This window comes from Ambystoma mexicanum, chromosome 6p, assembly GCF_040938575.1.
Source record: "Ambystoma mexicanum isolate Mex_15411 chromosome 6p, UKY_AmexF1_1, whole genome shotgun sequence".
In the NCBI taxonomy this organism is placed as follows: Eukaryota; Metazoa; Chordata; class Amphibia; order Caudata; family Ambystomatidae; genus Ambystoma; species Ambystoma mexicanum.
Genome location: NC_090935.1, coordinates 1,088,951,124 through 1,088,969,279, shown reverse-complemented (window position 1 = coordinate 1,088,969,279; position 18,156 = coordinate 1,088,951,124). Strand labels below are relative to the sequence as shown.

Genomic DNA, 18,156 nt, shown 5'->3' with positions numbered 1-18,156 from the left:
AGTGGCAGAGCGTACCACCATCACACAGCATCTGCATATCAGACTGAGGAGTAGCAAACATTGGCTACCAGCTCTGAGTAATTACCTTCTGTGAAGTTAGGTAATTCAATTCGGTGTGAACTTACCCTTCAGAATTATACATTTCTGGTTAATGTACTATTGTGTTCTTTTTATTGTGTTTGTCTTGTGTTGTGTGTTTGTGTTTTTTTTTCTCTTGTTTTCCTCTGATTTTTGGCTAGTTATCATTTCAAATTAGGTTTGTTTCGATTAGTAGAGATCATTGATAGGTTTTTCTTATTTATTCTGTACTATTTGTATCAACTTGTATAACGCGTTTTTCGTTTTATTTGTCGTTTTCTTGTTATCATAATTGTTGTTTTGGAATGATATGTATTTCTTTTGATAAATCTTTAAATAAAGTTGTCAAAAAAAAAAAGAATTATACATTTTAAACATCTGAACATCTTTTCATGTGCTGTTTGATGGGTCGTGCATTTTAGAATGCTAAAGTGGTGCCAACGATGTATGTTTTGTTTTTTTCTCGTGATGTAATTGTTATGCGAAGTATTATTTTGGAAACTTGAAAAATCCTACATCTTTTTGGTCACCGAATCTTGGCAAGTATGTAAAAGTCACAATTTAACGTTGTATGTTCCTCACGCCATTCGGTTATTTGCTCATCTCTAACTCTTCTGCAACACTGTATTTCCGAATCTCAATTTACTTTCAATTTCTCCAAAATCAATAAAATAGTTTGAAAAGATTACTCTCAAATTCATTGACTTGCGATCAAATTCAAGGGACACACGCGTAAAAAAGGCTGGGATGGGAAAACATGTACGCTTAGTCATAAAGCAAAAAGAGATCTGAGCTCTGCTGCTTTAGTCTGCACATGGTGGAGACGCCTGCACGCCATGTATGGCGACACAACATATATTTGAACCAATAACCATACAGTACCCTAAAGTAGCTGTGTGTTTTTTTTTCCTTATAAGTATGAACTTCATATATGGTCCGTCCTATAACTGCAATGAGTTCTAATGAAAACACTAAAAATGGGTTTTCTGTGCTGCAAATTAGGCATATTTGACATTTTTTATAAGAACGCTAAAATGAATACTGTACTTTGTTTCCGCCACGTTAATTTCAGTGTTTGTTTATTACGCGGACTGATATTAAAACATCGTCGCCATTAAAAATCAATGTAGAAGGGGCGGAGGCACGTGCACATTTTTGACATTTGTCTCTCTTCTATATCTATGCCATGTGGGGGAATCGGAAGTCTATACCACGGGCCCTACCAAAGGCGGATGAAAAAGCGTGACGGCACAGAAGAGGACGGGCCAGGGTTACGCCTGTTGGGGCGTGGCCATCCGTGATTGACATGAGTAGTCAGTAGCAGCAGGGCACTTTGGGAGGCGGGGTCAGCAGAGACCGGCGGCCTCTATGGAATGACAGGCCTACTGAGTGGGCAGGGCTCAACGCGATGAGGCGGTGTTAAAATCAGGACAGAGGGCGGCCGTCGTTTCATCTCCGAGTTCGGTGTTCTTCAGTACCTCCAGCACGCACCAATCAGCAGCAGCCGTTGAGTCAACGCGCGCCGAGCAGTTCGGTTCGCTAAACACCTATGTGCTCGGTGCCCTGGCTGCTACCATGAAGGGCGCGTTGAGCAGTCCAGTATCGGCTGCATTGCAGGACGGCTTCGGGTGCGCTGTCACCAACCGCTTCCAGCAATTGCTGGACGACGAGTCGGACCCTTTGGATATTCTGCGCCAGGCCGAGGAGGAGCGTGCCCGGCGCAAACGGAAGGAGGAATCCAAGAAACCCGGACCCGCGGGATCGGCTGCTTCCCGGCAGCAGCCTCCGTCACAAAAAAATAAAGAGACCCAGAAGGACCGGCGCCTACCATCCACCCCCGCCGCACCCCCACCCGGTATGCAGAAGGTTGGCGAGGTGATATGGCCCGCCGGAAGGGGTGGGGTTAAAGAAGCGGGGCCTATAGCACCGAGCAGCGTCCACGTGCAACCCCTTCACTTGTCCCTTGCTCCCCGTTACCCCCCGGCCCCCCACCACCGAGTGGCCTTTATATGTTGAAACGCCTTCGTATAGGCGATGGTGGTTTTTGCATACGGCTACGCTTTTCTTTGTACTTGAACCCCCCGCCGTCTTGTCGTCCAAGATAAGCGCGTGCGCTCCTAGCACTGTCACCCACCCTGTCTCAGGTTTCTCCCACTTTTATTCACCATGTGGCCCTGCAGCGCGTCCTCTACTCCTACTAAGCCTGTGCCGACGCAGGCCAAGATTGCCTGTACACTGCTCCTTGCATGGCATGGAAGTGTACTTGTTAGTTAAAGTGTGTTTGTACAGTTGTTTGGAGTGCAGTGTCTCTGCTTACTTGCTGTTTACGTTGAGAAAGATGGTGGTGAGACATCGGTCGCAAGTAGAAAAATAGCAATTGGAGGCCGCGGTATCTGTGTTTCGAATGGGGCAATGGGTTACCGTCAGATTTGACAGAGCACTTGCTTGCGTGGGTCTTTACCATTCTCCCCAAAATGAATTATTCTGTGAGAAAGTGTCATATTAGTAACTAATATAGGCATTACATACTGGGCTAGTTACACGGCCCATATATTTTATCCGACTTTGTATGGCTTTACCTGTTAGTAAGCGTTGATTCTTCCCCTCTCCGCATCTACCTTTCCTGTCTACTAAACCTTCTCTGTCCCAGGCGCTACCTTAAAGACTCGAGTCGCTGTTCCCAGCATGGTGTCGCCAGTGCGTTCTGGGTGTGTAACCTGCGTGGGGTGAAAGACCTGCTTTTGATTCTTTGAAGAATCCCTCCTTAGGAGTATATTGTCATGCGAAGCTGGCATGGCGTACGGAATCCTCTGTGCTGGGCTTGTCTTCCTGCCCGACGAACCCCTGCGACCCCATATCTTTCTGAAGATTACTTTTGTGGTTCAAGTTAAATGTTGGCTGCTTTCGTTACCGGTTCTGTCACTTGCGCCCCCCAATTCTCCTGTCCTAGCCTCTTCTTATTTTTTTTTTATTTTTTTTCTGCCGCCTTTTTTTTTCTTCCAGTACCCTGTCTCAGTTTATTAGCAGTTTTTGCTCTAATCTCCCCTCTTCTTTCATTTTGGTGAAATCTCTACCCTGTCTGCATGTGTCCTATTCCTATCAAGTTTTATGGAATTGTGGTATGGTTGGTGTGAAAAGAATGCAATTCTCTGCCACAGCTTGGACGCGCAACCGGGCCCTTTTGTCTCTAAAGTGCTAAACCACATCATTGCAAGGGGATTCTTTTGGAATTTATTCTAGGGACCAAAATCTTCTAATAGGAGTAAGCATTGAAGCCATGATTTTAGGGCACTCTGCAATTTTAGGCACTTGTCCTTGTACATATTTTCAAGCTTCCTTCAGCCTCTTCATCTCATCTGATTGTCTAATCGCCATTCAAAATTGGTGTGCCGGCCAACAAGACCAAAATCCTCCTTATTGGTTCATCCTTTCCTCTCACACTCTGGCCAAGCCTCCCTTGACTGCCCTCCTCCTGCCCCACCTGCGTGGCCAAGAACCTCAGGGTTATCTTTGACTCTACACTTTCCTTCCTCCACACATCTAACGTCTATTGCACCTCCTTAGAAGTACTACTGGATTACTGTAACAGCCTCTTTCTAAATCTACCTGCCTCCACTCTCCGCCCTTTACAACTAATCCAGAACAGGACTGCAAGACTTGCCCTGGGATCGTATCGCTCAGCCCTGAAATCTCTTCATTGGCTCCCAGTGGATGCAAGGAGTACACTTTAAAACGTATGCATTGTGCACAAGGCTTTCTAGGGCCTGGGTCCAAAATACCTTCAACTATCCCTCTGAATGCCTCCCCGCTCAAGCCCTCTGCTCCTCCATTTCTAACCCCAGGATTAGTCGTTTTGCTAAGAAACGAGCTGGGGTAATATCAGTCATCGGCTTGTGCCTCCCTTTGGAACAGCCTCCCGGCCACCTTGTAAAAACCATCTCCTGTTCTGGAAACATCTCAAGACCTTCCTCTTTGCCCTGCTGATATGTCTTTTTTGACATCGTGTGCCTGGCCACCCTCTGTCATTCGCACCCAGTTTACTGCTCACCCTGTCACCCTCCTTCACTGCCTCCGGCCATCCTCTGCACTAGGGTTCTGTATCTACCCATACCGTTCACCTCCCACTTTGATATACCCTATCTGACTTTCACCTGCTACTTGATGGCTGCACTACCATGGTTTATTGCCCTCATTTATGTTATTTAATATTCTGCTTTCTTCCCCCTTTTCCATGCACTAGCACTTTCTTAAATGTCACTGGGCCTAGTAAGATTGCTGTTTTCTTGTTTCTCCTTTGTTGCCCTCCCATTTTCTGCCTGGTCGCGCTCTCAATCACTTGTGTACGAGCGCAATGTAAATAAAATATAATTTCGTTTCAATCCAAGCTTCAGTTGCAATATACTTTTTCACTTTCAAGATCTACAGTGATTGTCGAGGTTTTTAAATATTATTTATTTTGCTCGAATTACAAAATTGCACATTACTGCCTAAACATAGTTATAATGAAACCACTACATTTAAACCTGTATAGTCTATAAAATCGACTATGTATATAATTGAGTTGGTGTGGCTTTTTATGGCGAATAGCTTGCAACTTGAAATTATGCACCCTGATAAACTATAGATATGAATACTTTGGTGAGCCAGCAAGAAGGACTGCTTGTGATCGTCAAATGATAAATTGGGTTCCGCCTTTGTAAAGCTACCAGTCTTGTATCTGTGTGCTTGGAGGATATATAAAATTGCATAAGAATATCTAGGTAGATGTAACAAAGTGGGTTCAGTGATATTTAGTGTGAATGGGATTTTTGTGTATTTATTTGAAATCCTGCACTGTGAAAATGTTAAATAGGAGCTATTATAGGGTATGGTGGAGATTTTACATTTACCTATTTGCACAGGTGTGTGTATTCTCAAACTGGAAGAGGAACACCAAGTATTTGCACTTGGTCAATGTCTTATAAAAGTTGTTTGACATCACGTCTGTAGTTGGCGGCTTACAGTTGAGCTTTTAGCTTGCGTAAATGAGATGTATTTGCCATTGAGCCCAAAAATATTGGTATGACTTTTGGGCCAACATTGTCTGAAGCCTGCCTGTGATACAACCACACTGGTCTTTCACTAGAAGTATATACTTTTCTCTAGTTTACTGATCAGGACTTTGTGACTTAGGAAATTCCTTTGTTTGAAAGACTATTGGTCTTATATTTTTATTTTCACTATGATCAAATATATGGAGACCCTTTACATAGTTGTCCATCCAGTGAAGGGCTTTTAGAAATGTAGTGTGCCAGTGCAATGTCTTCTAAAACCTATGTACACCCAGTGCTGGGCACTTCACATACTATTGAATATATCCCTTGCAATATGGCCTCTGTGGCTTATTGCCACTTGCAAATTGAAGTTGTATACTGCAACATTTGAGAACCATTTTGTTATCCGATGGCTAAACATTTTCTTGGAATGCCAAGGCAGTAATGCAGAGGAATTGACTTTTAGTTTTGGCGCTTTGTGTTGTAAACAACTAATATGCCAAAATATTGCTGTAAAGAAAATAAAGGGGAGTTTGGAACTGTGTGGGTGTTAGAAAAGATTTCCCTTGGGTGCAACAGTCCCTCCATTTGTGAACCCGCCCCACAGACATTTTGCTTTTGTTTGGAGTACCTAACCTGACTTTTTCCTGTGGTGGTATTAAAATGTTTATCCTTCAACATCAATACAAGCTGCACTCCTTTTGGATTTTGAAACGTCCGTCAGGCTGTCGGTACTGGGAAACTAGGTTTCCCTTACTCTTCAACTTTGCCATTTCTTGCTAACTTTTATCTATGTGCCAAGTACTTGCAGTACCATGCATAGGTATGCTAGTGCCTAGGAAGAGGGTTGGGACTGTCTGGCCCCAATCCACACTACTGGTGCCAGCCATGAATGACTGGAACCACTGTGGGCCACGATTGACCCACATCTGGCCTGCATGCAAGAGAGCAGATCTTCAATTTGTGATCTGTGATTTGAGCGCGACCCACATCTTGGATAAGAGAAGGGCCGTTGCATCCATTCCAGGTTGATCTAATGAGGTTCACACAACCTCATAAGGAGCCAAGTATCCCTGAGAAGAAAGCAGACTCTAGGAACTGTCGGTGATGTCCTTGCAAGGGTTGGCACCCTGACCTGCTCTTCTGTTGGACCCCTGTTTCTTCATCGAACTAAGGCCTGCATGGGTGCTTTGCCCTTAGCTTGGCTCCTCCTGCTTACCGTCGAAGAGCCTCTTCGGAAGTGTTCCTGGGCCATCCAGTAAACTGACCAGCTCGAACCCAGCTATCGCACAGGAACACACCGTCCTGTATTGAGACCTTGGGGTCCTGGGCCCTCGCCTACCAAAACATGTTATCTTAGCTCCTCGTCTTGATTTGAGAGTGCGCCACGCCACTGTTATGATGGGTTTCTGAACTCTGGCCTGGTGGGCAGTGATTAAGGAGGCCAGTTTCTTGGAACAGGGTAACCTTCTGCACAAGCCAGACCAATGTAGCATTGGTTTTGGTCAAGACTAGGTCTCGGGAGGGGTGAGTGTGACTGAAAGACCTCAATGAGGGCACTGAGTAAAGGACACTACAAATCACTCCGTCGGGTGTGTACACATTAAAAATACAAATAAGTTTATTCAAGGCCTTTGAGTTATAATACACAGTAATAATCAAAAGTAATACTCGGCACAAACCTACTAAAATATATATTTCAAGTGGCCTAAAAGGTTAATGCACAAAATGGGTCCACAACCCAAAAAGGGAATGAAGCGGGCAGCGCAAAGAGTTTTTAAGCAATTCTGCAGTAATCCCAATCCTGCAGTCCAGTTCCTAGCCTATTGCTCAAATGTACTTGCAATGCTGGCGCACACGGTCATGCAGATGGGTGAAAACAGGGTCTCTTGTAGGGTCTGTAGCAGCTCAGGAAAGTGGTTCAGGTGATGCAGAATAAGTTACCACTATTTGTGGAGGGGTTTCCCACGAGGGCAGAACCGGTTCCAGGAGTTGGCTATCTGTGGAAAGGAGTGGCCCTCAGGAGACACTTGTGCATACAGATATGCGTTAAGGGCCACTGGTAAGGGTTGCTAGTACTCGCCGACCCCCGGTTCAGACCAAACTTCAGCAGTGAAGTCCACTTCGATTGCGGCTTTCAGCAGCACAGTTACAGCTATGATTCCCAAACGGGGAAAGTGGCGATTTCTCTGCTCCTGGTGGATGGATTAGGCTAGTTGGACTGTAGCAGGCTTCAGGGCACCGGGTGGCACAGCTGCAATGCACTTGCAAAGTTTGTCACCACGGCTGGGCGACACCGTAACCGCATGTACTCCGGTTCAGGTGATCTTTACTCCAGACCTGGAATTGCCAAGTGTACAAAATTCGGTGAGTGCTGTGAACTCTGAGCTTGTTTTAAGGGTCTCCTCGAAATGGCAGTGTCGGAGCAAAGGTCCTGCGCAAGCTGGTCAGCCCACTGGTTGGCCCAGGGACACTTCTGGGAAGGCTTACTTGCAGGGTTTGATGAAGGTGCCAAGAATAGTTCCTCCCACTATTCAAATGGGTCGAAGCCTCTTCGGAGACTTTCTACTTCAATCAGATGCACAAGGGCCCTTCAGGCTCAGGTTGCCAACCCTTCAGCGTATCCCCGGCTTCTTGGGATACAAGCATCCTGAAACTCTTGTTAAGTGAACTCGATCGACCTGGTATGGGTGTTTGGAGCCTTCTCTTATCCAGAGTCTCCTTTGCGCCAAAACAAAGAGGACCCAATGGGAGATCTGCTCACATACAGGCACACCAGACTTGCATCACTGACCAGGGTGGTCCCAGGCATTCACAGAACACCAGTCTCGCCCTGGATGTGTATTGGAACCAGACAGCCCAACCCACATTCCGGAGGCACACAAGGCTTGCAGAAGCCAGCAAAAGCTTGGCGTTTCGCGGGAGAATGCATGCCCAAATAGGACTGATCCGGGTCTGCTCAACCTGGGGAAGGCGAAGAGGCAAGATGGACAAAGAACCTCATGGCCTGGCCATTTTGGAGCCAGGCCACCTTTCTGTGCCAGATGCAGTTTGCATGGCAAGAAGGGGCTAAAAATGTATCCAAGATAAGCTGCCACCTGCCCTGTCCAAGGCACATCTGCACTTCTCCTAAAAAGTAAAAATCCTTCGAGGGTGTCAAGGGCCCCTGGGAAGTAACAGGAGGACCCAAGCCTACTGTAAGATACATTGTGCACTTGGAACATGTTGCAGAAAAGATGTCCATACTTTGTCTTGCTATGAGAAAGTGATGATAATGAAACAGAAGCGAGAGGAGCATTATCTTCGAACATGGGGTTTTATATAGCATTGGCAAGTAGTTTTTATGAAGGGCAAGCAGTTTGAAGGATACTCTACCTTGCTGGCGAGTATGGGGATGTCAAACTTTTGCATTTACTGCAAACACTATTTGCATAAGCTGGCTTATGTATGTTTCACAGTGAAGCATTGCACCAAATTTGAAGTGTGCTTATGGTGGCATACACCATTTTACAGAAAGTACTGGTAAACAATTGTCACCAGTCACCGTAGGGCTAGTGCAATTCTCTAAGGTTGAGTATGTAAACTAAGGAACTCGCCCTGCAGGTCTAGTGGGATTTTTTTAAAAAATTTGCAAGGCCTGCTGTTAAAGCATTCAGAGGGCAGAGAAAAAAAGTGCAGAGATGGGTGTATGAGTTCTGTGACTCGCTCGTATTAGTTGGGAGTAGGGCATTCCCTGACGACCACCCCCACATAATTCAGTCGGGTCTGTGATTTATTGCTCTCACCGATGCCAAGTACCATTGAGTTCAAATTCCCCAAATTGATGAAAGGTGCACACCATGGGTATATTTACTGTCTGTCGTGTTGGATGTATTTTGTTTGTGATGTGGTAGACTGCAACTAGCAGTACGTTTCCCATTGGTTTCCTACCAACCCAACTTTCATCCCCACCCATCCTTCCACTCTACCACAACCCACCCTTACAACTACTCCAAACCCCCTCTACCACCACCCATCCTACCCCTCTTACTCATCTCTACCCCATAACGCACTCTAGCCCCACCATACCCATGTATTCCCCCACCTCATCACTGCTCATCCTTCTCACTCACTTTGTTTCTTACCCTCTCACCCGTCTTTTATATTTCCTCTTGCTAATCGTCGATGGCATGGTCTGCCAATGGCTTCTTCCCTTGCTCTATTGCACACATGCACCCCTTATCTCACCCCCCTTTGGAAACGTGCACTCTCCTCCTTGCATCCAGGTGCCTATAAATGCAAATAGCAGTATTGGCATTCACAATGCTTGTATGGAGTGGCACATGCATTGCTGCATCCACGAGGGGGAGATGAGGGAAACGCAAACAACTGGAGACAAAAATGATTTTAGACTTGGATACCAAATCCCTTAAGGTTGATTAACTGTATACTTTTCTGGGAGTCTAGTCATTTTTGTTTGATCGCGCACGTTTCTGTAATTTTGGTGTTGGGTTTTGTTTTGGGTAGCTAACAATGTTTAATTATGATTATAATTAGTCCGTCGATTGTCAATATTTTGTGGCCTGTTTTATTCATAGGGGGTCATGTGGGTCAGGATTTCTCATTGTGCATTTGGCAGTGCTAGAATTTGTCCTGATTTGAGGATTCAAACCAGAGGCATTCAGTATGATTTGATCAGTTTATACCTCTGACGCTGCCGTCTGCACATAGATTCATGAGGGTGCTGGATGCATAATGTGGTGGTCGTGTTTTGTAATTTGTCATCTGCCTACTTGCACATTACTATCATATTTGGCTGCTTTGCACTTTATACGGGCTAGTGATTTATGTGGGCCAGTGAATATTGGACATTTCCTGCTCTTTATTCTTTTCTTGGTCGTTATGTAATATGCACGTTATTTATAATTGGGCTTTTTGAATATGGGGGTTCTATAGGAGATCTGATGTGCACAACGCACTGACGGGGCAGATTACTCTCTTAAATGTGCATGCACCAAATGGTGTATGTTGTGCATCTCCACTTGGATGCGACATACACTTTGTTTGCTTTGCACCTGGCCACTCAGTGAATGCAGATATGTACTAAGCAGTTTACTTGCCCTGAGGTTTCCTGTCTTCTATTGGAATAGCATTAATATTTTAAGTTCCTGTGCTTGCCACTTTTTTGGCCATAGCATATTGATGGGTTGGTTGGCACTCTGCCCCATAGAGAGATATCCACACCATTTTTATTTATTTTTTTGCCCTTTGCGAGACATTCTTTCCTTCCAAAATAGATTGCGTAACTAATGCTATGTGAAATTCCTTTAGCGTTAGAATTCACGAATGTTTTTGCATTTATATATTGTGATAAATTGCATTTCAATTGCGCTGGATAATTTTGAATGTGCATGTATAGCAAATGTATCAATGCTATGTTAAGGTGCAATTTTGGAGTGGATATTGGTGCTATAGCAGTGATTAGCAATGCGAGTTTGAAACTTGAGGTGGCTGCCGTGTTTTACTAGGGTGGCAAGCGGGAACGTGGCAACGAATGATGGGCAATGTAGCTATTTAATCAGCGTTCTTGCTGGAACCAGCATTCTGAGCAAGCACGAAGAGTTGCGCAAGGTGTTTTAGTCAATTTTAAAATTAACTTCTCCGATGCTCAGGCTGATTATTTTATTCTTTTTGGACCACCTTATTTGACAAGGTCCTGGAGTGCAATTTTTCCTACGGGTTATTTAAAAAAAAAAAATTCTGAGCAGATGACCATAGGTCTGTAGAGGCGCAAGTTACAGGTATTGAGTTAGCAGGCAGCACCAATATAATGCCCTCCTCTCCCTTTGGTTGGGCCATTGTCTGTTTGTATTGCGCACCAGACCCAAGGGTATCGGGGCGCAGAGGTTACAGGAAGACTCGAAGCTTAGGTTAAACAAGGCAGATGGAAAAATCAAAAATGAATTAGGCCGTAAACTAACGGTTACAGGTTCTAGCATACAGAGAATGGAGTACAGAGTAGGTTAGAGGGCAAATAGAAGAAACAAGAATATAATAAGGCAGTAATGGAATAGGTGTTTCTAATATACAGTAAAGTGAACACAATATTATAAGAAGTCTTAGTAACATAGTTTGAGGCAATTTATAGTATGGTGAAGGGTTGCTGGCTTCAGTGGTCAGTTGTCTTGAGCCAGTTGATACAGTTAAGTCTAAAATTCGAGTGATCCGCTCAGAGGTGTCACCATAGAGTGCCAGAGTTGGGCAGCTTTAACCGGAAAGCTCCCAACCTTAGCTAATTTGAATCTGGGAGTACACGAGTAGGCCTAGTTGAGGTTCTTCTGTGGAATCTTAGTGAGATAGATGGGCGCGGCATTGTTCAACTCTTTGCGAGTAGACAAGGCCATTTTTTTGCCAAATTTTGTCATTGGTAGATAAGTTTTGTCGCCTGATCTCAGATTTGCTCTTCTTGCTACGTCAAGGGCAGCTCTAAGGGCGTTATTTTGGAGAGTTTGGATTCTACCAATAATATACTTGTTAGAGCCGATGTAGAGGGTGTTGCAATAGTCCAATTTCGACAGGATAAGGACTCTAGCCAGGGTAATGCAGCTATTAGAGAGAAATGCTTTACTGACTGAGTTTGCATGTGTATGCAGTGGAGGATGCCATAGAATTAACTTGCTTAGTGAAGGTAAGAGTAGAGTCAAGGTAAAAACCTGTCTTACCTCATTTGTAACTTTGATTAAGTTACAATCAATTATAGGATTTGTAATGTATAAGTAGGGGCCCCCAGGATCTCAGTTTTGTCATTCAGGCATAGACCGCGAGTTCTCATCCATGCCTGGATGAGACTCTATTCGCCAAGGCCAACTCCTTGTCATAATCCCCAGAAAGTGGAAGGAGAATCTGTCGTCTGCATAGTTGGTATAGGTGACTAGCTGGTCCAGATCATCAAAGAGGCTTAGTGAATATCTTGTACAGGGTGGGGTGAGACACATGATCCCTGGGCTACTCCGAAAGTGATGGGTATGGGGTCTACAGCGGCTGAGGGGGAGAAGACCCTCATAGTCCTATTAAGAAAGATTCGATCCAGACTATAGCCTCCTTTGAAAAGTGCACAGCTGACTCTAGATGGCTGCATAGAACCTTGTGATCCACAAGGTCAAATGCGGCCGAGAAGTCTGATTTCCCCTTATCCCTAAGCTCCTCTATTTGGGCTTTGAGGTCAATTAGTGCAGTTTCAGGTCCATGTTGTGGACGGAAACCTGATTGGCAAGCTCCTAGTAAATGTCTATATACGCAACCTTGTATTGTAAGGAGAAATGGTACTGTGGTAATAGGCAGCAATTAGTTGGTATAGCAGGGTCTCGAGTTTGTTTTTTTACAGTGGAAGGACCCATGATTCTTTTGCATGGGATGGTGCCAGATGTGAAGGAGGCATTGAGTTTAGATATGAATGGAGCCATGTCTCTTGCTGCATCCTTAACCAAGTTGGGCCGGACATTGGTCACCCTTGAAGTTGGAGGGTTTAAGTGATAGTATGACTTTTTCAACCTCCAGGATAGATTTTGGAGAAGTAGAAGCGTGTGGGTGGGGTCTTAGGGGACGCCAGGCTATTGTTGGGTAGGGTCAGTGATGAGAGATTAAGAGTTTTTTTTTTTGTGCAATTTTGTTCTGTAGTGTGGTGACTTTGTTGGCTAATGCATACTGAATGTCAGACATCAGATTTTGTCTTTAGTGCAGGTATCTTGCACAAGGATTGGAGTCTCCAGTTCTTTTAGGATGGTGAAGAGTTCCTTCATACTGGAGTTGGCTTGAGATAGGGTTATTGTATGATTCTAGTTTGGGTAGGCAAATGTCTTTTTTGTAGAGATGTTTGTGAGTTTTGTTCTGTTTTCTTATGGGGGGGTAATCTTCAGAGCATATATATTTTTTTTTCTCAGTTGTTGGTCTTTTAGATGTGGGGTGAACCACATATTCAGGTGTGCTTTAGGCTAGCTATCTCATTTTGAGCGGGGCAATGGAGTCCAGAGTTGCTGTCATGATTTTATTGTATTCGACTAACCAGCCAGGGTCCATACTGTCAAAGCATTAAGGGTGGGGAGAATGAGTGGGATGAGTCTGTCCTCTGATTTTATTTCTTAATGTTGGGGGCGGCGATGGGAGTGAATATAGGAGTAGGTTTAGTGGCGTTATTGAAAGTCGGGAGGAAATGGTCAGTCCAAGTTTGAGGGGTGATGGTGGTGATAACTGCATTATCCACCACCCAGTCAATTCTTCTACCTTATGTGTAGGTGCGTTGACTTTGGGTGAGGCCTAGTGTCGTCCCCACCATTCCAATGAAGTGACCTGTCACAATCTGCTCCAATAGAGGTCTTAACATCTTACAGAAAAGGGGATAACTGGTCTGGGCGCAGGGCAATATTCAGCTTTAACGAGAAACTTTTAAATACAAGTTTTGTTTCCTTGTACACTGTAGTGCTCTAGACACCTTAGCTCTGTCCGTTTGCCAAAATGTTTGCACGTATTAGGAGTGGTCACTAGACTATTTAGCTGATGTCACCAGCTCTCACCTAGTCAGTTGCATCTTATAAAAGACTTGCATGAGCAGTTATGTCCTTTCTCGGTTCTTGTTTGCTGGTACAAGGCCCGGTATGAGGCCCTTCTCTTGAGCCGAATTGACTTGCTTCAATAAGCGATCTGTGGCATAACTGTATCCCACTGATGTATGTGGCCTGTTTTGGAAAAAGTTGTATGAAGACCTGATCTTGTATCATACCTGGTGCCATGTCAGTCTTGGGCTTCTTCTCCCAGTCTATATATCCTGATGTATGATCCGAGTGATCAGGCCTATACTCCTGTCTTCTGGTCAAACTCTGATTGTAATCTATGCAGGAATACCTCCTGTGGACATTGGAAATCCCTTGATGTGCCTCCCACATGTGCCTGCCATACTCTGGTCTTGCAAAGCTCTTTTGAGGCTAGTGTTCCCTCTCCTTAAACCTATTAAGATGAATTTGTTAGAACTATTGGACCCCTCACTGGTGCATGTTGCCTAGGGAAAACACTGTTTTCGTTTTAGCCTTCACTGGGAGCACATAAAGCTGCTAGAATAATCACACTGCCTCCCCCCCCCCCCCCCCCCCTCAACCCATGGCTGAAACTATTGACCGCAGCTTTAAAAACGTTGTATTTATTTCTAAGTTAGCCCGGAAAACTTAGAAAAAAAAACGCAGCTAGTGCTTTTTAAATTTTTAAATAAATAAATAGCACTTACCGAGATTCAGCTGCAGCTTTCCTGCTCTGGTCTCCGGTCCCCGTCCTCCGCGTACAGCACTAATGAAGGGAAAGCCACCAAGCGGTAGCTTTTGTTTACTACAGCTGGCTGGCTTTTCCTTCATTAGTGCCGCAAAAGCCAGCACAGGAGGGTATCAATTTCACAAAATGGATGCGCCCATGTGCTTGTTTTTGCGAATTTTGAGCTTGAATAGCTCATTTTACATAGGAAGTTTAAAAAAAGAATGCTAGTATTTTTTTTTTTTTTATGTTGCCTATCTATTTTTTACTTACTAGACCATGTAAGAGTATTTCATAAAGGAGAATCATCCATGGTAGAATATGCCTAGCTATTGAAAGATTTCGAAGAAAAGCCAGACCAAGGAGGTAAAATGAATGCTACCCAAACATGCATACGATTATGACCTAGTGATGGCAAGAAGACTTTCAGGTCAACGGCTAAAGGGGGAGAAATGGATCTGAGGAAAGGAAGCAGACCTAGCCTAATTGGATCTGGGTGACAACGGCACGACTGATGCAAGTAGATGCCGAAAAAATAAGTGATTTGTACCAATAACACACATTTTTGCATAAGGGTATTCATTTCATTTACTGAAATGTTAAGCATCTTTCCAACCAAACGGCAGTGTGGAGTGATTTATCCACTCTTCACTGAAGCTCAATTTATTGGGGTGGTATCTGCTTATTAATCCATGTTGCAGTAATTTTCACTTGTTTCTATAGCACTTTCTGCCGTATGTAATGGCATCAAAGTGATGTAGGGAGCATGGCTGTGGTCAGAACACTAGAGGAGAGCAATATATGCAAAAGAAATGGTAATTTAAGCACTACAGAATGCTAAAATGTCTCGGACATTAAAAGCTGAACTGAAGAGGCAAATATAGACAGACCACTGGACCATTATATTGTTTAATGGTATTTGGCTGCAGAGCTGTGGGGTGCAGCACTAAGAATAGCAGGAACAAGTGTATGCACCCCTGGGGCAACTGTTCAGTTGAAGGCTGTTATACTTTATGCAAATGTTTTGTGGTCACTTTGTATGATGTTGGGCACAGTGCTACATGCCGTTATTGATCTGCAAAAGATATTGAGCAGATTTTTTTCGTCTCAACTGGTTTTGCACACCTTATCTGTGGGGTTTTCCGCTTCAAGCTCCCGTATGTTTCCCTTTGCTGTGCATCCCATACTGCGTGGAAATCCTTGTGCCACACCAATCTGATCACTCCACTGATGTCCTGGAAGTAGATGTCTGTACCAGACAGAGCTGCAGGCCCCAGAGGCCTCACTGGTGAGAGTTGTAGCGCCCAGGCACCTCCCACACATCTTGTGTTCCTACCTGTAGAAGCCTGGTTTCCCTGCCATCTTGAGCTGGGGTGCTGGGCTCCACTGCACGTTGCTCTCTGGCGTAACTGCAGCTTTGTTTGCGGGAAGGGCCTTAAGGTGTCTGGAGGATGGCTCCGGGGCTACGTGTTCGCTCTCCACCAAGACCACACGGAGCAACACCGGCTTGATTCCCCGGTCCTCGCTTTGCAATCTCTGGGTATTGAGCGTGTTATAAATAACTATTAATGACTACAGCACTTTGTGTCTGATTAGGAGAGTGTGCTAGGGCTAAAGAGAGCTTAGTCTTAGTCGGTGTGTTACTGCTAGGTTTGTGTGTAGTGTAGGGGGATTTTGATGGGGGGGGGGGGCAGGGCAGTCATTTGGGGGAGGTAAGGAGTGGTGGGGTCATAGGGTAGTAGGGCCTAAAAGGTACTACCTGCAAGTAGTGTGGAGGCAGGCAAGGCCATGAAGGCTTGGGACAGGTGGAGAGTATAAAGGGAAGCAGAGGGAGACTGCTAGGAACTGCATCCAGGTTTCTGTAAGTCACAATTCCCACATACTGAACACGAACTAGGGCAGTTGGGAAGTCCCTGATTGAGTTGAAAATGCTAGATGCAACACCTCATATTACAGAATGGCAATTGTAATTAAAATATGATGTACATTTACTTGCTTAAAAAGACTTCGTCTGGAATGAACTGTTAATTTGACTGTAAACTTGATTCTCACATGGTGCTGAACTTTTTACACAGAAAGCTGCATCTGTTAGTTACACTAACCTGTAACTGCAGAATGCATTCTGGAGCACATGGCAATTCAGGTTTCGAAATTGAGGGCAGCTGCTTGTAGACTAGGTGCCAGGAGTTTTGCCTCCCCAAGCCAACTTGTGGCAAACAAAAAATACTTTGGCATTAACTCTGTTTGCGACGATCTATAACTGAGCATTTGGATACTGACCTTTTTGTTTTGATTCCTACCATGCAACGTTGCCATTTTCAGTGTCTCGAGGTGGAGATGGCAAGTGGCCTCATCTATCACCATAGATGACAAACATTGCAACAAAATAATGATCTCACTTAACCAGAGTGCTACAATAGATTTCCACACCATGGATCGAAATTAAGATTTTTTTTTTATTGGTTTTTATAAAATGCCCAATTCCGGATCCGGGTTTGGAACCTAGTGTTGCTTCCAAGACCACGCATTGGCCCTGGATAAGCGGGAGCTAGAAGCAGCTCCTAGTTATCCAGCATTAAAGTGACCAGGAGCTAGTACATTGGGTTTCACAGTAACTTCCACATAGATGCAAAAATATCAGTTATTTATTACCCCTTATGTTCTCTGTCATAGATGCATCCTAATTATTCAATTTTATCCCAAGCGCACTGTTAAATCCACATAGGTGGTTGGCATCAGTTGGCTTGGTGAGCCAATAAACTGTTGGTGTCAAGCTAACCAGGCTCTTCTAGGCCACAAATAGGAGCTAAATGGCTCCCAGCTCGTCTCAATTTCGAACCCTGCAGACCTTTACACACCTTTTTTGAAGGTCGAGTTTGATCCCACATTGTCAAGCGCATGCCCCAAATGTAAGCAACTTGACCATAACTTCTTACATATGGTTACCGTCCCAGTAGCAGCCATTACGCAACTTGATGACCCTCTGACGTCCTGTCTACACCCAAGTTACTGGGTAGATTTTCATACTAGCACTTCTGTTGGCTATTAAAATATCCTGGTGAGATGAATGAACAAATCTGCGCCCCCCACTCAATGAACAAAGGGCCTGTGACTACAGAGAAACTGCTCATGAACTGGCATAGCCATCATGAAGGCCTAATCGCACATGATTTTACGAAGCCACTTGGCAGAGAAAGTGACAAAGCCCCCAATGAATTGATGCAACTAATGTAACATGTTTAGCATTTTTTACTTGCATGTCTGAGGGTGATATGGCACAGGGTGATGCACAGGGTATCATTGTTAAGCCGGTCTGATAGCACAGCGAGTAGAGCGCTTGCTTTGACATCTGTGCAGAGCCTGCTGACACAGGTTCGAATCCTGGCAGGGCCAAACTCCGCCTTTCATCCTTGCGAGCTCGATAAACGAGCACCACACACCCGTGGGTAATAAGCGAGAGTTCGTAGTGCTATATAAATGCTAAATTATTATGTACATTGATGTAAATGTAGCTGACGTGGAAAAATGAGCAAACGGAATACACTGTCTTATGAGATGCTCAATTTCAAAAAGTGAGGCTTGAACCATTCTTCAATAGCCAGTTAGCTGGTTCGAACTATACGCCTCCCCTTCAGATGAGATCTTAATGTAGAACTGGGTTATTGGTTATATATACAGATAGGTGACAGGATTGACCACCACCTCTGGGAACCTGAAGTGGGGCAGGGCTGTGCCATAGCAGGTAACAGTAGGAAAAGTTAAGGTGGCAATT

The 18,156-nt window shown here is 44.5% G+C and overlaps 1 protein-coding gene across 2 annotated transcripts in view; it reads left to right on the top strand.

The window, feature by feature from the left end:
• The first annotated feature begins 1,250 nt into the window (after positions 1-1,250).
• Positions 1,251-18,156, top strand: part of HABP4 (hyaluronan binding protein 4) — a 119,307-nt gene continuing 102,401 nt past the window's right edge. The window contains exon 1 of one of the 2 annotated variants that reach the window (XM_069625690.1): positions 1,251-1,933. In XM_069625690.1, coding sequence (XP_069481791.1) covers positions 1,654-1,933 — 280 coding nt within the window. In that variant the 5' untranslated portion in view covers positions 1,251-1,653. The remainder of the gene's footprint in view (positions 1,934-18,156) is intronic. The other variant, XM_069625691.1, reaches the window with a different exon arrangement.